At 35.7% G+C, this 26,618-nt stretch overlaps 1 protein-coding gene across 1 annotated transcript in view; it reads right to left on the minus strand.

Moving 5' to 3' along the window:
* TRDN (triadin) overlaps window positions 1–26,618 on the minus strand; it is a 354,043-nt gene that overhangs the window by 172,953 nt on the left and 154,472 nt on the right. Inside the window, exons 11-12 of the mRNA XM_049874135.1 lie at window positions 19,471–19,530; window positions 18,587–18,646 (exon numbers count right to left, since the gene is read on the minus strand). Coding sequence (XP_049730092.1) covers window positions 18,587–18,646; window positions 19,471–19,530 — 120 coding nt within the window. The remainder of the gene's footprint in view (window positions 1–18,586; window positions 18,647–19,470; window positions 19,531–26,618) is intronic.

Consider the following 26,618-nt stretch of genomic DNA (forward strand, 5'->3'; position numbering starts at 1 on the left):
TAATTAAGACAGGCAAATGGAACCCAGTGCTAAACGCACATTCTATTCATTTTAATGGAATAATGATTTATTTAATACCTACTATGTTTTTTTTTTATATGGATGGCCCATTGCTATTGAGTAGAACTACCTCATATGGTTTCCAAGGCTTTAATCTTCATGGGAGCAGACTGTCATGTCTTTTTCCCTTGAAGCTGATGGCTGCTAACCAAAAGGTTCGCGTTTGGAAGCCAACAGCTGCTCTGAGGGAGAAGGATGTGGCAGTCTGCTTGCGTAAAGATTATATCTTATGGGGGCAATTCTGCTCTGTGGCAATGGGATGCAATTTAGATGAATGACATGGACAAATAGACATGTAGGCATAAATAACTGTTTTTTAGACAAAACTAAAAGATTGCTCAAAGCAAATAACAGCATCATCTAGGATTTTAGCATGGCTTCTAAATTCATTCTAGTTTTCTATGTAGTCAATACGCACATTTTCCTAGGGCAATGAGTATTATTGAAAGCTTCATTAGCGTTAGGCTTAGACACTTGCAAATATTCTAAGATAGGCAATGATGTTCACAAGTGTGGCCACCAGATGGCACTAGTCTTTACCTTTTTTTAAGAGAAGGCATTTAGATGCAAAAGCCAGTGATTAAGGTCTCCTAGGCGCAGGTTTTTGGTTGAGTAGAGTTTTTAGAGTTTAGAGGTAAGAGCTAAGATGCAAATTAAACTTTTTGGTTGAGTAGAGGTAAGAGGACAGAGCTAAGATGCAAATTAAACAACTTTTCTAGTAAAAAAAAAAAGGGTGGGGACATGAAAAATAATTTCATTGTTACTTTTCTTTTTTTTTCACTTTGTAATTGCTTAAAATGATATGCACCTGGACTCTTTGAAGACTCAGTCTAACTTTGGATAAAACCATTTATGATGTAGACCCTATTTGTTAATGCCATTCTAGCCATACTGCTTCTGTTACTGTTCCTTGATATTTGGGGCATTTTTACTTGCCCTTCCAGTGTATGGAACTCTTCCCATAGATGTGAACGGCTCCCTCCCTCGCTTTATTCAGTCTCTGCTTAGATCACTGCCACAAAGAGGCCTCCCCCACAACCCTGCAGAAAATAGCACCTTCCTTACTCTATTCCCTTCTCATAATGCTTCCCGGCACTTATCACCCCCAGATGCTATATTGTTGTGTGCCATCGAGTCAATCCTGACTCAAAGCAACTCCACAGGACACAGTAGAACTGTCCTATAGGATTTCCTAGACTGAATTTTTTATGGGAGCAGATTGTCTGGTCTTTTCTCCCAAAGAGCGGGTGGTGGGTTTGAACCCTGACCTTCAGTTAGAGGCTGAGAGATACTACACACCCTTTATTGTGTGTAATATTACATTGTAAATACTACATTGTAAATTCTATAAGAGCAAGGACTGTGATTCCTTAGTACCTAAAAAGAGGGCCCCTTCCATGGCAGGCACTCAGTACACGAATGAATGAATGAATGAACATCTAGGGAGACTGAGAAACCCATCAAGTCAACAGAAATCATTTGTCAACAATGTAGATTCGCATACAACCAAAGTAATTCTCAGGTTTTCATTTCCATTTACACCTGTTTCATATTACATTATGATCTCTTAAGATTTGAAACTTTCTGAATTACCTTGAGGTAAGCATATTAAGCATATTTTTTAGATTCAAACATTGATGGCCTCAAGTTGCTCTATATGAAATTATCATTTTATTTTTACTTTCTTTTGGATATTAATTTTTCCTGACCCCCATCACCTGTTAGATGAAAGGCTGGCAGTTCGAACCCCACCAGCCACTCCATGGGAGAAAGACACGGCAGTCTGCTTCTGTAAAGATTTACAACCTTGGAAACCCTATGGGGCAGTTCTAGTCAGTCCTATAGGGTTGCTATGAGTTGGAATCAGCTGGACAGTAATGGGTTTGGTTTTTGGCTTTATCACCAAAATCACAGAATGCAATTTAGTGTTACTTTCAGCTCACTGAGATAGAAATGGCTTTTGATATTCAGGCCCAGGGATGCAAATTGTTCTTTATAATCTAATGTATGAATGCTGGGAGCAGAGTACATCAATAGCATTGTACGAGGGGTTTATTTTTGTGATTGTTCTGAAGCTCCTCAAGATCAGGAATTTCAAGTACAGTCATAGGGACCCTTTGAATGTCTATATAAAGCAGAACCAAAAAGGTCAACCAATGAGAAAAACGCATTTTCTTCCTCATTCCTCCATGTATCTTTGCCCTTTTGTACTGTAAATTGCACAGACTGGCATTTAAATGTACAATGTCAAAGGCAAAGCACTTGCATTCAACCTGTGCAAAAAAGACAGCTGGCAAAGGGCAGGAAGGGAAAAATACTGCCCTAACGCCTTCAGTGCCTAGCTGCCAATTGCATATCCCACCTCTCCAGTTTCTCACATCACAGTATTTGCCCTGTGGGCAAAGGAGAAGTAGCCAAAGGAACGCTTTCCTTCCAACAGAGCAAAGGCTATATTCCACCTCAGAGACCAATAACCCCTCCTAGCTGCCTTTGTTAAGCAAAGACACCAGGGACAATGATCTGAACAATTTCAGCCCTTAAATCATGGTTGTAACAGGGCTATTTTTGTCCAGAGCTAAATCTACATTTTGCTTATTTGGCTCTCATAAGTAAAATTACTCATCCAGGACTGGGTAGGTGCAATGCACAAATGGAAGCAGAATACAGACACTAATAAGGACATGCTGTAATAATTCCGACCAGAGGCAGCTTGTCATAATGGGCAGGGTAAGTGTGACAGTTATTTCCCTGGCTTACAAATACAAGCCAGCTGGCAAGAAAGGGCGGATGTTCACATCGTTGTCCTCCAGCAACTCAGTAGGAGGGAGACTAAAAAATCATTTTGTGTGCAAAACATCAAATACGTCTTCAGTTGTTGTTCCACACATTGTGTGTGTGTTTGTGTGTGTGTGTTTAGTTATACTGAACAGCTGACAAGACAAGTTAATCAATCAATAAGTTGCTAAATCCAATCATTTTTTAAAGTTTAGGTTTAGAAAGATAATCTACCCAAGTTTTCGATCTTTTTCCTTGCTCCTGTATAAGCAATGACAGTGAAGTATTCCATCACAAACATTGTCATTATAATGCAGTAATTATCAAAGAGAACACCCCTTCACACACTTCTTACTCCCACAGAGGTGCCCATGGGAATCTCAAGTAGTATGATAAAGCTGCCTCTCCCAAAGTTCTTCTTTCCCCATGTCCAACCTCCAATCCCAACAGAGAGTCACTGATCCTATTCCAACATTTTGGTTTATAAAGGAAAACTAGAAGCCTGGAATACAAAGAACTTGCTCAGGGGGACACGACAAGTAGGAGGATTAGATCCCTTGTTCAGGTCCTCAATTCCCAGAAGAGGGTTCTTTCTCACTGCTAATGGCTACTTTTATTAATGGCTACTTCCTTTAAGGAACTTGATCTGTGTTTTCCATACCTGGCAGCACACCAGAATCACTCAGAGATAGTTTTTAAAGTGCATATCTCTAGGGCAAATGAATCATAATCTTTGAAGGGGAGATAGAGTCTTGTACCCAGCATACCTAAATCTCTTGGGGAAACATAATTTAAAAGTCTGCCCAGATAGGGAGTTGTCCATACTGGGACATTTTTGAGAACAAAGACTAGATAGATAGATAGACAGATAGATAGATAGATAGACAGACAGACAGACAGATAGATACATAGACAGATGGATGGACGGACAGACGGATGTATGGGTGGGTGGATGGGTGGATGGGTGGTTGGGTGGATGGGTGGATGGGTGGGTGGGTGGGCGGATGGCAGGGTGGGTGGACGGGCGGACGGGTGGACAGGTGGATGGATAGATAGCTGCCGTCTCATCTACTCTGACTCAGAGAGATCTTATGTACAACAGAACAAAACGATGTCCAGTCTTGTGTCATCCTCAAGACTGCAGACATATTTGAGTTCACAGCTGTGGCTATTGTGCCAGTCCATCTCACTGAGGTCTCCCTCACCCTTGCTGGCCCTTTACTTCAGCAAAGATGATGTCCTCCTCCAGTGATTGATCCCTTTTGATGGTGTGCCCAAAGCAGGTGAGTCAGACAATGTTCTGTTGTGACTCATTGACTAATTTTTAGAAGTAGACTGCCAGGCCTTTCTTTCTAGTCTGTCTTAATATAGACACTCCAATGAATGAAATCTGGAATGTATGTCACCCTGATCTTGGCTGATCGTAAAATGCCTCTTGCTTCTTAGTTGCTGACGATCACTGGTTTTGGAGTCAGGGAACAGAGTTTAAATTCTGATCGCTCCCTGTACACACTGTGGAAACTTGTGAAAGTGAATTAATATGTGACTTGTGAAAATGAATTAATATGTGATTCTGTTTGCTCATTTGTGAAATGTGGGTGCTTATTTTCATCAGTCTACTTTTAGTACATGAGCGCCTAAAATGCTGTAAGTAGAAATGAACGTTGAAGTGAATAGTTAAATCTCACTCAAAGGGGAATCCTGAAGCTTTAAGGAGATTAGTAAGCAAAGTGCTTAGAACATAGTAGATGGCTAATAAGTGCTGTTTTCTTTTCCTTTTATGGCTTTAATAAACAAAACTACAATTATCTCGAGTGACTTCATTTCTACCACTTTTGGATAGAAATCATTTTTAAAGACCTATTTATATTTGTATGAAAAAACATGGTGCCTATAAAGTTTAAAAGTGACTCTCCTTCTCTTGTGTATAATGGGAAAAAGTGGCAGCTCCAATACAAGCATCCTTTCAAGTCCTCTTTCTGGTTCTACTGTTTTTCTGGAAAAGATCCCATGATTTTTATAACAGCAAAACTGTCTATTATTCTCTCAAAACAATTAACACAAAAACTTTTGAATTCAGTGAAGGTCAGAGGATTAATAGATTTTATCTACAATGTGTTTGAAAAGCTAATTAAGAATCCACATACAGCAGAGGAGACTGGGAATACAATATTTAGTTTTTTTTTCTTTTTTTCCTACATGGCCACAGTGAGCAAAAGTGAATTAAAAAAGGCAAAACAAATGGGGAAACTTTGCAGAAAGAAGGCAAATCCTTTTTAAAGAAATAAATCAAAAACGCATCTACTTTGACTGAAGATACTTCCTTTATTTATACAACAAGCTTGTATTCAGCATCTGGTTTATAAGCAGTTCTAGCATTTGGAGTCCCTGAGTGGTGCAAACGGTTAAGCACTTGACTACTAGCCAAAAGGTTGGCAGTTCAAACCCACCCAGAAGCACCTCAGAAGACAAACCTGGCAACCTGCTTCCAAAAGGAGCGGTTATATTCTGACACGTGAGGTTACCATGAGTCTGAATAGGCCGTAAAACAACCAACAATATCAACATGAAAATGGTTTACTTGCTCTACTGCTTGCCTATAGGTTGGAGGTTTGAGGTGGAGGCACCTAGGAAGAAAGGCCTGGTGATCTACTTCCAAAAAAATCAGCGATTGAAAGCCCTGTGGAGCATAGTTCTACTCTGACACACATGCGGTCGCCATGAGTCAGGACTGACTTGACTGAAGATGGCTTGGTTAGGTTTTTTGATATTCTAGGTACTAGATAGGAGCAGTGGTGGCACAATGATTAAGTGCTAAGTTCAATGTCACCTTGTGGTTCAGCAGGATAAAGACCTGGCAATCTTCTGTGAAGAAGACAGCCTAGAAAACTCCATGGGGCAGTTCTACTCTGTCACACTGGGTAGCTATCAGTAGAAATCGACTTGAAGACATCTAACAACAATAACAAGTGCTATATAATCAGTGGTGACTAAAACCCAGATGGTCTCCTCTCTCTCTCATATATATATATATATATATATATATATATATATATATATCGCCTAAGGATAAGCCAATTAACAAAAACAGCACATTGAAAAATTAATAATTTTTTATACCTTTGTTAACAAATAAGGGGATTGTGTGTGTGTGTGTGCTTCCTTAAATATTATTTAACAATCTAGACTTAATTGTGCACTTAAATGCTGACATAAAAACATGTGTGTTCTAAAAGTCATCATAACAGGTAGATAGCCATTTCTGTCTGATTTTTTTTTTTTTTACTTACAATTTTTCTCTTCTAGTTAAAAATGAGGAAACAACAGAATTCACAAAATTCTCTTTGGAACTTTATCTGGGAAAATCAATTTAATTAAATACTAATATAAAACAAAACAACAAAAAACCAAGCTAGTTGCTGTGGAGTTGATTTCGACTCATGGCGATACCACGTGGGCAGTGTAGAAACTGCTCCACAGGATTTTCGAGGCTGTGATCTTTTGGAAGCAGGTTGCTAGACCTTTCTTCCAAGGTGCCTCTGGTGAGTTCGAACCACTATACTTTCGGTTAGTAGTCAAGCACTTAACTGTTTGTGCCATCCAGGGACTCTGAATACTAATATAAGTTCTCTTATCCTTGCTCCTAACCTCAAATCAGTTGTCATACACTGTGTCGTCACTATCTTCATGTACCACCTGGTATCAGACCCCCTTCATTCTCATCAGCACTGTGAATAGATTTAACTACATAGTATTTTTTTTTTTTTTAAAGGCTTTCTAAGTACTCTTTTTTCTTGGTCTGTCCTTACTACAATCTACCTGACAAAATACTGGTAGATTAATATATTGTAAGCATAACCATGGTCATGTTAATCCCTTGCTTTTAAACCTTCAATGGCTCCCCTTTACCTGCCAAAACCAAAAGCAAAAACCAAACCCAGTGCCATTGAGTCGATTCCAACTCATAGCAATCCTGCAGGAGAGAGTAGAACTGCCTCATAGTCTCCAAGGAGCGCCTGGTAGATTCAAACTGCTGTCCCTTTGGTTAGCAGCTGTAGCACTTAACCACTATGCCACCAGGGTTTCCACCTGCCAAATGAAGTATAAATTACCTAGGCTTACCCTCTCAAAGCTACTCATGATCAGTTATCTTTCCTATCAGAGCCTGGATTCCCAACTTCATTTCCCATTGTTCCTTGTGTTGCTCTCTTTCCATTCTTTGCCTGGACTTTTCTCCATTCTCTTTTCACCTGATTTTGCAGATTTGACTCTGTTGATTTCCTATATGAAACCTTCTTAATTACTTCTGCATGTATAGCGTGTCTTTTAATGATTTTTCTTTTTCTGCTCTTTTTTAACCTACTCCTTAAACATGGATGTTTGTCAGGGTTTTTTCTTTAATTTTTTTATTCTAAAAATTCTTCCTGAAGACTCTTATCAATCTTTTTTATTTCAACTTCTCCCTTTTTTTTGAGGATACCAAAATCTTATCTGCAGATCAGCTTTCTCTCCTAAGCTGGTTATACCTGAGTACCTCACAGACATTGATGTATCACCACGTGCCAGACCATTAGTGCAAGGGATGCAAGATGAATAAGACAAAATTCTTGCCTACAGAGACTGTTTCTCCGTTGAACACCGAGTAAAGGGCAATCTAAGCAAAGGGAATAACTTGAGCAAAGCCATTGAGGTATGAATTGTACAGCTGCCCATTTAAGCATTCTTCATCTTCAAATGTGCATATACCATCTATCTATGAAATAAAAGTAGTCCCTGACTTATGACATATTGGAGTTGTGACAAACTGCACTTATGCCCTTCTGTTTTTTTTTTCTGTACATCTTATTGTTGGTAATATGTACTACAGTGTGTAATGTTGCAGTGTGTAATTTGCTGATGTTATCATTCCCAGATGTTCACTCACAGATATTCGATGTTATGATCTACTGTTCAAAATACCATTGCCATATAGTAGACAATAATGAAAACAAAACAAAAAAAAGAGGTATTAGACTTACGTCAGAACCGACTTACGACCAATCATGTCATAAGCCAGGGAATACCTGTATAATGAAAATGCTATTTTTCCCAAAGATCTTTCGTTAATCCTTTATTTCCCTATGGCATCATTCTTCAGAAAACCCCCTTACCATTTTAAGTATAGGAATGAAACTTGTATCTTTCACTTAACACTTGTTTCTATCCTACGTAAACAAACAAAAAACATGTATACCTATTTAAATACTTATCTCTGTAACTATATTATTAATGAGAGTTGCAAATGCAATCATAGAGTAAGACTTAAAAACAGAATGCAGGTCTGATGTATCTTTTAAAAACTGCAGGATTCACCAATAAGAATTTTCCCCTTCTTATATAAAAAAAAAAAAATGTTTTTTTTACTATCCTGTGATGAGCCTATCCCATGTGTTTTTAGGTGGGGCTGACCCTGCTTCACCTCAGTTCTGCCTACACAGCTTGTAAGTGACCCAAGTCTGACCAATCAGAATATCCCCCGGGAATTTTGAGTTACATATTTTTCCTTGGGATTCATTTTATAAAGACTAGAACGCAGTGAGTTTGTTTCTCGGTTTCGTTTTGAAGCCTAAAACTTACAGAAGCCATCTTGCTACAAGGTATCAGACTATAGCTAAGCAGGGAAGTAGAGTGAGAGATGGGAAAAGAGAAGAGAATCAGGATAATATTTTTGAAACCTTGAATCCAACACTCTTCCCCTTGGGCTTCCAAGGGGAGTAACCCTATAAAGATTTTTTTTTTCTCTTTTGCCTAGCTTGAACTGAATTCATCATGATGAATCTAAGACCTAAAATTCTCCCCCAAAATAGTAATCGTTCCATTTTTTTTTTTTTAAATAATTGGTTGAAATCCCCATGATCTTCTCACCAAGATTATACAGGGAAATAATTATTGCCCACAATTTACACAAAGAGCAATTTAGGACAAACTACTTGAATAAAAATGTCCAAGCTTGTGTAACAAGACTTAGGCCTAACCCCCACCACAACATAGATAGAAGATAGATGCATTTGATATATTCAGTACTTACTAAACCAAACCAAACTCAACCCACTTCCATAGAGTCAATTCCAACTCATAGTGACCCTTTAAGACGGAATAGAACTGCCCCATAGGGTTTCCACTACCCAGTAGAGTTCCCAAGGCTGTAATCTTTACAGAAGCAGATTCCACATTTTTCTCCTGTGGAATAGCTGGTGGGTTCGAACTGCGGACCTTTTGGTTAGAGGCTGAGCACTTAACTACTACGCCACAAAGGCTCCTTACTACTCAAGGCTAAATTCTAGATTATTAGGCCCTCTAATTTTACTCTATTTATAAAAATAATGACAATTATTATAGGTTTTAAAATTTCCTGGATCTACAATAGATATTGTAGAATTATAATAGATAGGATATGTGTTTTCAAGCGCAGTTAGAAAAAAATAACAAAAAGGTGTAAAAGGAATAAATTATGGATTGCCATGTAACACAAAGGAGAGTGGGCTTTTTCGAACTACAATTGCTAGAGAAGCTAATAAATGTGACAGCATTATGCGATGTTGTATTATGTTACTTTGCTTGGGGTGACTCACCGTGTTTATTAATAGTTTGGAAAGATAAACATGTTGCTAATTTTATGCTCTGGCTATAAAATGTCATCTTTTCTAATTACAGTCTGAAAGAAAGGCAAGTTTAAATTCAGAGTAAATTTACAAGGATCATTTGGATTTTGGTGTTTCTTAAATTTTATTTGTAAAATAAAACAAATGAGAATCAGTTCTCATTTTAGCCATAACAATTTTAATAACATTAACGTATTTTCTGGCAAGCAAATGGTGAATTGGCCAATGTAGTTTCCTTTCTAAGTCTGATTAAATATATATTTGTTCACGCTCTAAAGCAGGCCACCATATAACAGGCATCTGTGATAAAATATCAGAGAAAATTTGTTTTTCCCCTTGCACCAGGTTTTCAGCAAAGTGAGATCCATCAAACTAAATTCTCGATATAACTTTTTGTCTACCTCCCATGATTTGAGAATGTGTACATTTTTATAACTGTTCTAAACCTTATAGAAGTTTGTTTAGTAATAAACATTTAGGTTGGATATGACAGAATTCCAACATAAACTAGCTTAGAAAAACAGGAATTAATTATATCATTCAACCTATGGTAGAAGGTCAGTGGAATGGCAGTTTCCAAGGATAATTAGATTGTAGTATGGAAATTCCTTTAAAATTCTCCCTTCATCTTTTTCTCTGCTTCTATGTGTCGGTATTACTTTCAAGACTGGTTCTCAAAACAAGGGTAGAAACATGACCAATAACATTTCCTGGACTCACATTACCCAGCCTTACCGCTTAAGAAGACTAGATCATCTTCCTTTTGTTCCTTCTATTAAGAAGTCCAGGGAAAGGTATCTGGCCCAACTTGGGTCATGAACTTACACTCATGAGTACAGTGGCAGTGCCTATTTTTTGTTGTTGTTTTCCTCAGATCTTTTTTATTGTTGTAAGTATATATGTATGTGTATATATATGTATGTATATCACCATTTGCCATTTCATGGAAATTCTTTTTTCACATGTACATTTCAATGACAAAAATTACATCAATCATACTGTGCAACCATCACCAGTTGGCAACCCCATTTGAACTACATGGTTGGAGTGAAGGGGAAGAGCCATTCCGCAATGAGTGGGAAGATAAGAAAAGAGAAGTACCAAAGGGAAAAGTTATAACTGTCTACCAGCAGTTTTTGTTGACACAGTCTTTTATCAGGCAAGAATATAAGAGATTTTCCTTGAAAGTATTTATATACTTTACCTATCTGGATTCAATGGCACATATGGAAATCTTATGCTTTATATTACCAATGCATCAAATTAAGTGAAAAATGTTTCCCAACCTTCAGTCTTCAGCTCCTTCTTGCTTTTCTTATCATTCTTTTAATTGGTTATTTTGGCTTATATCGTCTTCTGTGCAAACTTTCACACATTCATGCTTTATTACCAAGACTAATTTTTTTACTTCTTATGGAGAAAATTTTAGGGCAAAATTGAAATCCTAGCTTTTTTTCATATGCATTATATTTTTACAGACTCTGTACAAACAGTGGAGAATAACACATACATTAATTAGCTTCCTGTCTGTGATTTTATTAAAACAACTAGCTAAAAGATCTCACACATTTATTAGAGTTGTCATTTTGATAAAATCTGAGTGAAATTAAATTTCACTTTGAAAGATAAACTAAAATTTGCACATACTTGTGAAATTCAAACTCTGAAACCATGTGTTCTATTGGAAATGGAAAAAGTTTGTTCATATAGTAAATGATCAGAAAAGCCAAGGGCATGCAATGACAGCTCCATTTAATGGCCTTGCTGCACAAGAGAGACTGCCCGTGTGTTATCTTTGGCCATCAGTTCAGGAGAGCCTTTTACACTACTGTGGAGACTTTAGATTTTACTCTGATAATTAATTTACTGATAAGAGGAAAATAATTGAGTATAGAAGACACTTTGTGATGGTAGTGAAGATTAGAGGTTTTTTTTTTTTTTTTAATCATATTCACTTTAGGATGTCTAATAGCTATTTGGAGTTCCTGGGTGGTGCTGATGGTTAAGCACTCAGCTACTAACCGAGAGGTTGTGGGTTTGAATCCACCCAGAGGCGCCGAGGTAGAAAGTCTTAGTGATTTATTTCCAAAAGGTCACAGCTATTGAAAACCCTGTGGAGTGCATTTGTGCTCTGAAACAAATGGGGTCACCATGAACTGGAGTCAACTCATTTTTTTTTATTTAATAGATATTTAAATGGAGATTTTTTTTTTTCAGGAAATATTTCATTCAAAATATAAGCTGAGGTTAAAAATAATTTACCAGCATAGGTACAAGGAAAACTCAAAAACCAATATATCAATCTATACAGGGAAGAAATATTTATAGTCTATTTAATGAGGAAACCCTGGTGGCATAGTCATACTTTTTTATATCAATCCTCCCTGTTGAAATTTCTTCACAAAATACAAACCAACACTCTCATGCTCAAGTTTAGAGCTGCTTTTGTTACTGTCCTCACTGGAAGGTAGTCCTAATTCTTCATAATAAGCCTTAAATGCTTAAAGATAGTCACTTTTATGCTAGTCCTTTTTTTCCAGGCCTAAATAAGTTTTTTTAATATGAAACTTTCCCCTTTCGGAATTTTTAGATTTATTTATTTATTTTTAACCAAAGTGACTTTACTTCATGTTTGCACGGGTCCAAACACACTTTTGTATTGTTCAAACTGACACTAAGTACCTGGGAGGATTATCCTCAGAGATCCCACAGCATAGCACGATGTTAATTACCCATCATCCTCTCTAAAGCAGTGCCAGTTCCATGGGTTAATCCACATGTGATCAGAGTATTAAGAAACAAGTAGAAAGGTTTTCTTGCATTATTCCGTCACAAAATTCCTTACCCTCCAGAGAATAAACTATTGTTTTGCAAAGTGTCTGTGATTACAAAACACTTCAAAATTATCTCTTGTCTTCTAAGCAAGTTAAACATCGTAAATGTTTTCAACACAGTCAAGCTGCCATCTTCTGAACTCAGACTTGAAACCTAATCTGTCTGTGAACAAAAAGCTAATTTGAAAGAACTCTACTGTTGCCAGAAATCAAGGCTGGGCATTACTAATTGGATCAGCTCTTATTTTGCCATATTTCTGATTCTTTATCCATCAAATTTTCACTTTTTAAAAATCTAGAACCCATGTTAATATAACTGCTTCAAGATCACTCAAGAGCATGGGAAATATTCATTTTTTATAATTTGATATTGACTGATAAATTACTACAAGATAGCTAGGGTTCTGAAAAAAATTACCGAGATTTCAAAATAACTAACAAATACCACTAATCTGATGCATTTGACAAAGCTTGACTGAATGCATATATACAAAATGCAAAATTCAAATAGAAAGTAATTCTACAAAACACAGTGCTTTTCAAACAGAGACAGAGAAGAGATGAGCAGAAAAAGATACAATAGTCTCAAAATATTACTCTGGGAAGTAGAAGGGTGCTATTTTAAACTGAAACTTAGCTGTGGACGTATATTAAAAACGATACTATATATTATCTTACCAATTATATCTGTACATATAAATGCTTAAGGAATGTTACTTCTATTTACATGTAAATGTATTTTATTAAGAACATATTAAAATTTCATATCTTTTAGTGGTACGTAGCCTGTCATGGAACTGCCAGAAATTCAAGCTGGATTGAGAAGAGGACATGGAAAGACGGATATCATTGCTGATGTCAGATGGATCTTGACTGAAAGCAGAGAATATCAGAAAGATGTCTGCCTGTGTTTTATTGACTATACAAAGACATTCGACTGTGTGGATCATAAGAACTTATGGATAGATAACACTGCAAAGAAAAAGAATTCCAGAACAATTAATTTTGACATGTTATTAGGAGGGACCAGCCCCTTGAGAAGGACATCATGCTCGGTAAGGTAGAGGGTCAGCAAAAAAGAGGAAGACCTTCATCGAGATGGATTGACGCAGTAGCTGCAACAATGGATTCAAGCATAGCAACAGTTGTGAGGATGGGGCAGGACTGGGCAGTGTTTCCTTCTGTTGTATTTAGAGTTGTTAGGAGTGGAAATTAACTCGACAGCACCTAACAACGACAATCTGTCGTCCAGTAATTTATTTTGAGCTCTAGTAGCTAGGACAACCTGTTACAGAGTACTCATAAAATAAAATAGATGATATTCTACCTCCGGTAGGCATAAATTTTAATGATATATTCAAAGTCATAAGCTCCTGTAAAGGATCCTTTGTAATTTCTCAAAGGCAAGAACAAATTTTACATGGAGAAATCAAATAGCCAAATGTTTTAGTTTGTACAGAATTTAATACTAATTTCTCCAGAGTTTCTTTTTACCATACAGTGATTGAAAATATTCTATGGAAATACATATGTATTCTTCATAATAGTAAGCTTTATGAACTATATACTCATATTTTTATCTGGTCAACTTATCTTCACAAAGCTATTTTGATGTAAGGTTCCGATGTGACATTTTAACTGAATGAAAGATCCTTAACATTGTTGAAATACGTTTTACTAACTTATCTTTTGCCATTCGGTGAGCATAAAGGACATTTTTGATTCATCTTTTTCTAAAATTGAGACTTTCAACTTAGAATATATTTGCTATTGGAGTTTTAGTCTAAACCACAGTCTTACATGTCTTGTAAGTGTATTCATTTCTTTATAAGGTAATTTCTGTAGATTCTTCTTCGTAACTTGAAAACAACACCAGCTCTTTATTGTTGGGATATTGTGGCATTATATCCAAAAAATACATAGCAGATTTTTTATTCTACCCATGGTTTCATCAAATAATAAATTCTAAATTATCTCTTTGACTTCTTATCTCTCTTCCCTTTGGGCAGCAATCTCTCACATTCTGTTTGCATTCATCGGGCTCTAAATTCTCTTGAAATAAAACTGGATAAAACAAAAAAGACTCTTTTCTCCTGAAATCCAAAATGAAACTCCTTGCCATCATGTCTATTCCGACTCACAGGGACCTGTAGGACAGAGTAGAACTACCCCATAGGAATTCCAAGGCTGTAATTTTTTAATCTTTATGGAAGCACACTGCTATATCTTTTTCCCGCAGAGGGGCTGGTGGGTACAAAGTGCCAGCCTTTTATTTAGCAGCCAAGAGCTTAACAACTGCAGCACCAGGGCTCCCTTTTCTCCTTATACAACCACAATCCTAAAAAAAAAAAAAGCTTTCTATGCTTTCCTCTCTACTTTCTCACCTCCCATCCAGTCTCGCTTTACTCCTCACTCCATTGAAACTGATCTTTTCTCTTCTGCCTCATGCCACAACTTCTAAACAACATTCACAAAATTATGTTTGTGAATTCACAAAGTATTTTGCTTCTGGAAACACCCATTTCTGAAATGTCACTAATACTAAACTCTCTTTGCTTTTTCTTTAACATCTCCCTCCATTCCTTTTCCAGCTTTCTTGCTTTGTTTTTTTTATTATCTAATCTCTCTTTTTTTTTTTTTTTTTTTAGTCTCTAGGTAGGAGACTTGGTGGCACAGTTGTTAAGCAGTGGGGTTTTTTTTTGGACTAACTGAAAGGTCAGAGGTTTGAACCCACCAGCCCCTCTGTGGGAGTAAGTTGTGGCAATCGGCTTCCATAAAGATTTATAGTCTTGGAAGCTCTATGGGGTAGGTCTACTCTGGCCTATAGGGTCACTATGAGTCAGAATCGACTGGACAGTAACAGAAAAATGTTGTAGTTCCCCAAGTTGAGGTTATGGCTTCTATCCTGTTCTTCTTTTGACACAATCTCTTTGGGTTATCTCATCTATCCCCAAGGCATGAACGATCTGTTGGGATTCTTGTATTTATATCTTCAACTTAGAATCTCTGAGATCCAGAACGATATATCTAACTGACTACTGGAGTTCATGAGCTGTGGAGCCACACTTCCTGGGATAAAATACTGGCCATGACACTTACTATGTGAGCTTGCGCAAGTTATTTAACCTCTTTGGGACTGAGGCTTCACAACACACCTCATAAACACACACACACCCCATATTTCCACATCACATAAAGATGCACTGTCCCCATTAATGACTGGATCCTTCCAATATACCGAATCTCAGTTAAATTCAGCGAGGTCTCTAATAACCTTATCTAAATAGCTCCCTACCGCTACCCATTGTATTCTATAGTTGCAGCAAAGTAGTTTCCTTCATGGCCTTTGACCAAGTTGTACTTAGGGGTGCACCTCCCTTATCAACCTATAACCCATTAATACAGGACTTATGCTCATTTGTCCACCACTGTGTGCCCAGAACCCACTTCTATGCTTGAAATAAAGTAGACACTTAGTAAACACTTTCAGAAGGAAAGAAATGATGAATTTATTCTTTTCTAGCAGCTCACTTCAAATAAGTTAGTCTGTCTATTAGGATCCTTCTCAATGTAATTTATACTTCATATATGCAGATAATTCTTAAAAAACTATGTTGCAAAGTATGATAATGAAATATAATTTTGCACCATTATCTTCTATCATTTACTATGTCAACATTATATGCATAATTAATAGCCTTGCAAATCGATAGGCTGGTAATAAATTTAACCATCAATGATATTTCTTAAAACATATACTCAGCAATTTTCTCAACCCTGTCTACCAAAATGTATCTATTTGAAAGAAAGATTCAATACTTCAAGGAGGCTGGGATTAAAGGATTTGTGGTAAACTCTAAATGTTTTTTAAATCTTATGATTTATCCTAAGGAATAATTTATTAAATATTTAAAATATATATATTTAAAATATTGATATAAATTAATTATAAAAGGAAAGCAAACAAAATTAAAGAATTTTTTCCTGGCTTGTTGTTTTACCACACAATGGAATTTAAGCATTAGGTTCATTTGCATTTCCATAATGAAAAATAGAAATGCAAAAAAAAAAAAAGAATATAATATAAACTATAAATAAATCTGTACGGTATAATATTATATAAACATACAATTAATATAAAATGTAGTATAAATATAATAAAATATCATGAGAAAATCCACATATTACGTAAGCATCCAGGCGTATCTGATGCCTTGTAACTTCCATTAGTGGCTGGGGTAGTGATAGCATAGGTTCTGATACATTTCTCTGACTATTTTAGAAAGAAATTAGTTTGGTGCCCCAATCCCCCAGATTTCAGGTAGAGATAATTTCTCTTATCTTTATAAATTTTTGCTATTATCTAATACACTTTCATATGGCCATTTTTTAACTGTAATATTCTATTATGAAAGTATATTTGGAGAGTTATCGAACTCTAAAAAGAATTATGAATTTAAAGCAACACTAAACTCTGTCTTGCATGTGCGCACATACATGCATGGTCTTTCCCACACATCCAAAATTTTGAGCAGGAGATAAATGCTTGTAAACAATTTAAATCTGCGTATCTCCATTAGGAAGTTGAACTGAATTGTAAGATCCAATGCTATTTTGTGTAATAAAAAGTAAAAATGGCAACCGAACGAACAGAACACGGGTTCTAAGAGGAGCAAACTTGTTTTCATCACTGGCTGAGCAGCCCTCCCCAGATGTGCTAGGCAATCACCCTGTTGGTCTCTGCTTTTGTGGCTGAGCACTTGCCTTGTGGAAGTGATATTGGCATAATCTGTTCTCTTGCTAGCAGTGCACAACCTCACTTTGACATGACTGTGAGCTAATAACACCAGGTCTCCCAGTAGCACAGAAGTATCAAGTTTTCCCATCATTCACTGCACAGTAACATATTTTGCCTTTCCCTAAAAAACCTAAAGCTAAAACTAAGCAACAACCATGCACACACACACACACACACACACACCACCTTGAGTTTTACTAACAGAACTTTTTTTTTCTTTTGCATTTGCATGCATATGACAACTACTTTTAAGACTACAATTCGAAGTTTTCTCCCCCTGTATCCTTTGGTAAAACCGATGGCCCAGGAAGGGGCACCTTGTTTATCTTCAGCACCCAATCGTGTAACTGGCACAGATTCAGTGACCCAAGCAACCTGCCTCTCAGTATTATCATATAAGAATAACTGTTTTTCCTTTCTTATGGTAAGATATATATTTTTCCAGAAAAATTACTTAGGAGTTCTAAAACAAAATGAATGAATGCTAAAGAATACAGTAGAAGCCTGCAAGAATATATTCTTTAATAATGAAAATTTGCATGAAAAGAAATTAGCAATCAATTCCTAGACATAGAGAATGCTTGGCTATCTCTTCCTGGTCAGGGGCCATATAGTCAGACGAGCTCCCATACTTTACATATTTTTTTTGTAATGTCATGTCATCAGGACATTTCTGCAATTTCTATTTACTAACTTAGTAAGAATAACCATTGTCCAGTTTGGCATCTTCTTTTCTCCTTTTTCAGGGTCCTTCACCCCCTCCTTTTTTCTCTCCATGTGCTAATACTCCCTGGATAGGGAAGGGCTCCCACATATGCCATCCGGCTCAGCCTGCTCGCTCCAGAAAATGTCCCACCCTGAAATGCTCTCATTTAAGCTTACATACTGCCCCATTGTCCAGGGCATTGTTTTCAGCTTGTTATTACACAGGGAATATCTTCAAATCCCATTCACTTCAAGTTGTTAATAGCTGAGAGGAATTAGTTTGTTACCCCATATGTACATGCCCTAGGAAATTTGCATTTTAATAGAGGACAATTCCTTCATAACTCAAAGGAATGAAATGTCTCTAATGGTGGAATTTCAAGCATCACTGACACCAGTCGGGGAGATATTTGGGGCGAGAATACTTATCAGCAAAGCGTAATACTTGAGATGACTATCTTTTTCATCTAGGCTTTAAGCCTAACCTGAATAGAAGCCAATATTCATGTTCGAACAAGAATAAAATATAAACTTAAAACAAAAATCTATGTTGTCAAACAGGTGACTGACCCTATTTCTTAATGGGATACATTATTCTCTCTGTTTCTTATCTTTTCAGAGTGGTGCTATTGTACTATTGAAGCTCTTCTCCATTTCATTATGTCTGTACGTCGACAGATTGAAGTACATGCATGGAATTTGAGTGCGTTCTTCTAAGATTTCAGGAAACAAACATCTTGAACATAATCTAAGGAACAAAGAAAGCACAATACCTTTTTTTTGCACATCCATAACAGTTTCCTTCTCAGTTTTCTTTTTCACATCTTCTTTTTCTGGTAGTAAAATAAAAACATTGTAAGTGTCCACAAATTCATAAATATGTTCGGTTATGTATTTCAGAGCATACATGACTGCCATTAGGGTCTCATATTAATCTTGTATAGAGAAATACTAAATCAGAGACATAAGTCATGTCAAATATGAGTGAACTAGGTCCTTTGTAATGGACTAATAGCTGAGATATGCCTTCTCATCAGGAAGGGGCAATTTTTTGCTAAGGTTAAAATAGCTTTTGTGGCAGTGGAAGCTGTAAATGACATTATTAATTATGATGGAATTAAATAATTTCTCTAAAAGATATTGAAAGGAATATATTGAATACTTCCTGGGCTATCAGGTCACTGGAAGCATGTTGAAAGCTCAGGAATCTTTGAGGCTCAAATGGGACTTGGCATGACCTATTGGAAAGCAGCCATCTAAAAAGCAAACCAATCAAAATTTTTCCCTTCTACATAGAAGAATCAGCTCTTTTAATGGACTTTTTAATATTAAACTGAATGAGTTGAATAGTAACATTCGTATTTATACACAGCCAAGTGAAGTAGCGAATTGAAAGAACCGAGCAGCGCTCACAGGAAAATAAATGAATCAGATATTAATAATTTAAAAAAAGTGATCTGGCCTCAATTTACTTTTTAAAAAGTCTCTATTTCTACTTTATTTGGAATATTTGGAAGGCTCAAGAGTGTTCATTAATAGCAATAACAACAAAATCAGTATAAGTGGGCTTCTTCCCTAGAAAATAATAACTTTTACCAGTAGCCTTATAAATGCATACTAATCTACTTATGTTTTAAACAGCTTTTCAATTCCTTGCCTTTCTTTTTTGTTTCAGAAGTCACTTTCTTCTCAGGTGTCTTCTTTTCATCTTCTTTTTCTAGAAAAGAAATTTAAAATACTAAGCTGGGAAAGTTTAGTACAGAAAGAAAGCCAAGGCTGGAATGAAGGATTAATGTTACAACAGATAGCTTTATGGCTCTGAACAAATGACTTAATCTCTCTATGCCTTATTTTCTTTGCCTGTAAAATAGTAGTTCCTCCCTCAAAGTCAGATGATGTTTACTAAGCATTCCATACAGTGCCTGGCTCACAGTAAGATGCTAGCTGCTGATAATTTTTTTTTTTTTAAACAAATAATGAACAATCTAGTTGGAGATGTCTTACCCAATTGTTTGTATACTGCCTAAAGTAAGATATTAATAAATAAAAATAAAAGATAATTTCTTAGGAAAGACAGTACAGGTTAGCTAAAAAATTCTGTTTTGTTTTCATATGTTCTGTGTCATTAGAAAGAACATACTAGGCATTAACTCTATTTTGATTTAATTGTTTTTCAAATCTGTGTCTTGTCAACAGGCATTTAGGGCCTGGTGACATTTGTCTGGCAGTGTGTTGGGGACATAACTTTCACTGCCCTTTCTGAGTGGTTGTATCAACAAGGGTGTAGAGACTATCTTTGCACTCAGAGGTTGCAATAAATCTGGATGTTGTGTAGAACAGTGTGTAGGACCTCCAGACTTCTTCATGAAAGACCTCTGTTTCAGAGGTCTGTGGAAGCCGTGGTCTGAGAGGAAAGTAGGAACTTTAAGTGCTTCCCAGCCATAGCCTTCTAACAACTGGACACCCCGACATATTTCTGGTAAGTGTAGTCATTTCAAATAAAGCCATGTAGACGAGCATAGCTTCTTGAATGGAGTCATGAATAAGAGGAGAAGTCAACAAAAAAGCCAGTATAAATAATGTACTTAATAACATTTTTATGAATTAGACCGTTAAGATGTTTACGTTTGAGCTGGCTGTAAGTACAGTTACTGTTGAAAATTGACTTTTTATCTTCATTTAGTGTAGTTATTTACTTATATTTGAAATCTCTTTCTTTTTTATTTGCCTATCATCTCAGGTACAGATGCCAATCATTCAAAGATTTCCATCACTCAGACCCATTATAAGATTGTTACTATGCTGAAGAAATTCAGTCAGTAGTTCTAGTATCAACGCTTAAGTGGTCTAATGACTGTATCTAATTAAAGACAGCAATTAATTCATTCCCTTAGGTATAGAGCTTTTTTACCTACAAGATCAAAGACAATACTTTCTTTCAATGTTACAAGTATAATTTATAAGAACCTCTTTCCATTACTCCCAGAGATAATCTAGTGTCATAGAGAGAAATATATTCACACTTTGTCTAAAAGTGTCTGTAGTGTACTATTACAGCTCATCCAATCAGAAGTAGAAAGTCAAGAAGTCAAATTTTCATAGTTCCAAAGTTAGAAATAAACCAATTGAATTCCACTTTGTCTTCTCCTTAGGATTTATGCATATTAAATATGCAAATCATGTTTAAAATTCTGAATAAAAATACTTTTGATTTACGTATTATTACATTCAGCTTCTCTTGAGGAAATTTTATTTTTCATCTTACCTAAATGCATATGCCAGACAATTGAATTGGCATTTGCTAAACATCACTCACTACTGTCATGAACCAGAAAAGGGGTTAATTAAAATATAGACTGCTTGTAAATATTGCTAAGCCCACACCAAAGATCAATGTGATAGTCAAGATAAGATCACAACTCTGTATCGAAGTGTCTAAGTTTCAATAATGTAGCTGAATAAATATTACAGTTAAACGTTTGTGTCAATTGGTCAGTTTTACATTGAACTTGAGAATGAAATTAGATATTTGAGGTCATAAGATGGAAGACTTTTTCTTTTAACTTTTTAAAAAAGAGGATGCTCTTGTATAATAAATTCTACTGTTTAAATTAATATAGCTGCAGCTTTATTTTGGTAATACAGTATTCTTGCCTTAGTTCAGATTGAATTAATGGTTCCATTATACGCTCTGCCTGTGATTATGGCCAGGCACTGAGAGAGTCATGAATAAGAGCGGAGGTCCACAAAAAGCCAGTATAAATAATGTACTTTAGTAACATTTTTATGAATTAGACCTTTAAGATGTCATTATGGGACTGACTTTATTCATGATGAATTTCAGTAAAAACATCAACTTCTGAGGATTCTGCATTTTGTCAAGCACTACTGTTTCCATTCTATAGGCGATTTGGCAGCAATAGAATCAGGCTTTCCATTTTTAAAAGACATAAGGATTTAATTATATTCTACTTGGCTATAAATGTAACTTTTCTGAAAAGTCTCCTTCCCCTCACATGTTTTTACTCCCACAATAATGAACAAAACACGCTCTTTCCTCTTCACTGACTATGCTCCCACATATCCAATTTCCTCTGCACCCTCTCTTCCAAATTGTGTTTTGTTTTGTTTTGCCTTATACAGCTAGAGAAGAGTTAGAGCTTTTAATACCCTCGGTTTTCCGAGGTTAGTAATTAAGCGTAAACTTACCAGCTTATTGCTTTTCTCTGACAAAAGTGTCATAAACCCTGAAATGATGGCTCTATCTGGCAAAGATCACAGGAAAGCCTGGTTGAGAGAGAAATTCTCTCTACAATCAGCACCCCTGAGCAATAAACATGTTATTAACTTCTGCATAAATTAACATCAGATGAAATAAAAATTAAATGACTTACTTTTTACTTCCTAAGCCCTTACAATGTGCTTTTCTCTTGCTTTTAAATGTTTTTCGATGCCATCTCAAAGCCAGAGAATATACAACAGTTAATTATAATTGTAAGCTTTTCTAAGATGCATGTTCCTCAGCAAAAGGAGGAAACAAATGTAAAATGTTTCAATTTCGACTTATGTTTTGTTTCTCTCCTCTTTGCCTTCCTGGTGTGGAAATTATCCAAATTCAACATGTTAAATGAGTGATTTTCTTCAAAAACTCTACAGCCTGGATGGATGTATTCTTGGTTCCAGTCAAGTATATAGACTTCTTTCTTTGGCAGTAATGTATTTCTAAACCTCTAATCACTGTCACCTTGTTTCTCTAGAGTGGCAGAGCTTGGCCTGGAATCCAGCTCATGGAATGAATGATTACGGAAATTTTCATATAAGCAGATAAGTCCAATTACATGAGAGATTATTCAGGTTCTCCAATTCTTATCTAAAGATGGGCATGGGGCAAAGCAGAAAGCATGTTTGTGAGTACTGGGGACCCTGACTTGAATTCCTTTCTGGTTGAGTGACATGGGACAATGTGCTGACACACTGAATTCTAATGTCTTCATTTGAAAACTGCAACTAATAAAACCTACCTTGCTGGCTTATTGTGAAGCATGAAGATATTTGTTGGTTTATTGGAATAAATGCAAATGTCTCCTTAATTTTGTGTATCCCGGAAGTTTGTGTCTGGAATAGTTGTTTTGAGCAACTCTGGAAAAAATGCACGTAAGAAAGAACTAGTATGTTATTAAGGGGCACTGTCTTGGAATGAAGAAGAAGTGGATTTCAGTTTCAGCTTTGCTATAAATAGTAACCATTGGCTTATGCAACTAGGTGAGTCATTAAGCCTCTAATTTCAGCTATAAAAGGCAGGGAAATGAATAGAGTGTCTTTAAGTTCCTCTTCACCTATTGATTTCTTCATTCCTCAATTATTTATTGATTGTCTATTATGCATCGTTTTGCATTTATTTCCCACTTCTGCTGGGAACAGGTAACTTCAAAAGCTTCAGAGTTATAAATAGCTACTGCATGTTCTCTGGTTTTGATATGGTTTAAAAAAAATTAAGGCAAGAGAAAAGTCCATTATAAAGGCTTAGGAGTGGATATGTGTATGTGGTGTTGTTGTTAGGTGCCATTGAGTTAGTTCTGACTCATAGTGACCCTATATATGCCAAAATGAAACAACCCTTGATCCTGCACCACCCTCATGACCATTGTTTGAGCCCATTGTTGTAGCCAGTGTGTCAATCCGTCTCCTTGAGGGTTTTCCTCTTTTTCACTGACCATTTACTTTACCAAGCATGATGTCCTTCTCCAGGGACTAGTCCCTCTTGATAATATGTCCAAACTATGTGAGGCACAGTCTTGCCATCCTCACTTCCAAGGAGCACTCCGGCTGTAATTTTTTTCTGAGACAGACTTGTTCGTTCTTCTGGCAGTCAATGGTATATTCAACTTTTTTCACCAACACCATAATTCCAAGGCATCAATTCTTCTTTGACCTTCCTTTTTCATTATCCAGTTTCGTATGCATATGAGTTGGCTGAAAATGCTATGGCTTGGGTCAGGTGCACTTTAGTCTTCAAAGTGACATCTTTGCTTTTTGTTAATTTAAAGAGGTCTTTTGCAGCAGCTTTGACCAATGCAATATGTTGTTTGATTTCCTGACTGCTGCTTCCATGAGCATTGATTGTGGATTCAAGTAAAATGAAATCCTTGACAACGTAAATCTTTTCTCAGTTTATCATGTTTGTATATATATTAGGTGGTGATAAATGTTAGAAAAAAATGCTGGTTTCAAGTATTAGAGAATGATAACGTGGAGGGACATTGCTGTTTTAAAGATGGATTGGGGTAAAACTTTCTGAATGGGTAATATTTGAGAAGATTCTTGAAAAAAGTGAGAGAACTTTGGGCTGTTGGGAAGAATTCGCAGGCAGATGAAAAATACTAGATTGTTATAAATTAAGATATTATTTTTATACTCAGGGCTCTTGCTAAGAAAATAACCAAAAAATATAGAATAAAAGAAATGACAAGGGAATTAAAATAGTATAACAGAAAGAAAATATTTAACACAAAAAAAGGCAATAATGGACAAATACATAGACAAAGAGATGATAGAGAGAGAGATAGGTAGGTAGATAGGTAGATAGATAGATTAGATAGATGATAGATAAATAGATAGATAGATGATAGATAGATGATAGATAGATCAGATAGATAGATATAGATAGATAGATGATAGATAGATAGATAGATAGATAGATAGATAGATAGATAGATAGATAGATAGATAGATAGATAGATAGATAGATAGATAGATAGATAGATAGATAGATAGATGATAGATAACTGCCATCTAGCTGACTCCAACTCATGGTGACATTATTTACAACAGAACAAAACATAGCCAAGCTCTGCATCATCCTCACAATTGCCAATATGTTCAAGCCCATTGTTGCAGCTACTGTGCCAATCAATTCCACAAAGGGTCTCCCTCGCCCTCATTGGTTCTTTACATCACTAAGTGATGTAGAGGTTCTCCTCCAGCAATTGCTTTCTCCTGATGAAGTGTCCAAAGAAAGAAAGTGAGGCAATGTTGTGTTGTAATCCATAAGGTATTCATTGTCTAATTTTTGGAAGTAGATTGCCAGGCCTTTTTTTCCTTGGATGTCTTAGTCTAGAAATTTCACTGAAACCTATCCACCATGGGTGACCCTGCTAGTATTTAAAATACTGGTGGCATAGCTTCCAACATCCCAGCAACAGAAAAAACACCAAAGTATGACAAACTGACAAAGAGGTGATGGAATGGAGGAGTAAAGGAACAAAAAAGGCACAAAACATATAGAAAACAAATGTCAAAATGGCAGACATAAAACCTACTTTGTCAGTAATTACATCAAAAGCAAATGAATTAAAAACTCCAATCAAAAGGCAGAATGTATTTTAAAAAATTAGTATCTAACTATATGCTGTCTATAAGAGATGTACCTTAATTCAAAAGCACAAATAAGTTGAAAGCATAATACTTGAACAAGATACTATGTAAACATTAACCAAAAGAGAGCTGGAATGATTAGATAAATATCAGACAAAATAAACAGTAAGACAAAAATTGTTAATTGCAACAAAGGAGGCTATTTCATAATGATAAAAGAGTCAATCCGTTAAGAAAATAAAAAATATATATCTCTATAAACAGATATGCACCTAACAACAGAGCTCAAAATATGTGAAGCAACAACTGACAGATTAGAAAACTAACAGAACTGAAGAGAGAAAACAACAATTCAACAAAAATATCTGGAGATGTCAATATTCCACTTTCAATACTGGATAGAACAGCTAGAAGGAAGATCAACGAGAAAGTAGAAGATGTGAATAACGCTATAATCCAGTGAGACCTAACAGATATCTATAAAACACTCTACCCTCAATGGCTAAAAACAATTCTTTTCAAGTGTACATGGCACATTTTCAAGGAAAGGCCATATATTAGGCTTTAAAAACCTTTTTTTAAATTACTAAATTAAAAAGAATTGAAATCCTACGGAGTTTATTCTCTGACCAAAATCAAATGAAATGAGAAATTAATAATAGAAGGAAATTTGGGAAAGACGCTGATGTGGAAATTCAACAACATACTCTTAAATCACCAGTGGGTCAAAAAAGAAATCACCAGAATAATTAAAATTATTTTGGGATGAATGAAAACAAAAACAAAACATACCAAAACTTATAAGATGCAGTCAAAGCATTAATAAGGGGAAAAGTTATAGTCGTAAACACCTATATTAAACAAAGAAGAAATATCTCAAATCATTAACTTAACACTCCATCCTAAGACACTAAAGAAAAAACAAAAACAAACCAACTAAATTCAAAACAATTAGAAGAAAGGAAATAACAGGTATTGGAGTGGAAATAAACTAAATACAGAACAGTTAAAAAAAAAAAAATAGAGAAAATCAATGAAACCAAAAGTTGGTTCTTTGAAAAGATACACAAAACTGGTAAACCTCTAGATAGATTGACCAAGGGAAAAAAAAAGAGAAGATTCAAATTACTAATATCAGTTATGAAAGATATGACAATAATACTGACCTAACAGATATACATATATATATATAAAATTATAAGCAAAAAATATATGGAATTGTATGCCAACAAATTAGGTAATCTAGATGAAATGGAAAAATTCCTAGAAAGACACAAATTACCAAAGCTAACTAAAAGAGATAGAAAATCTGAATAGACTTGAAGTATTAAAGAGATTAAATTAGTAATTTTAAAAACTTTCCACAAAGAAAAGGCTAGGACAAGATGGATTTATTGGTGATTTATTACCTATGTTAATTCAGAAGAATTA

This window comes from Elephas maximus, chromosome 1 (assembly GCF_024166365.1).
Source record: "Elephas maximus indicus isolate mEleMax1 chromosome 1, mEleMax1 primary haplotype, whole genome shotgun sequence".
Lineage (NCBI taxonomy): Eukaryota > Metazoa > Chordata > Mammalia > Proboscidea > Elephantidae > Elephas > Elephas maximus.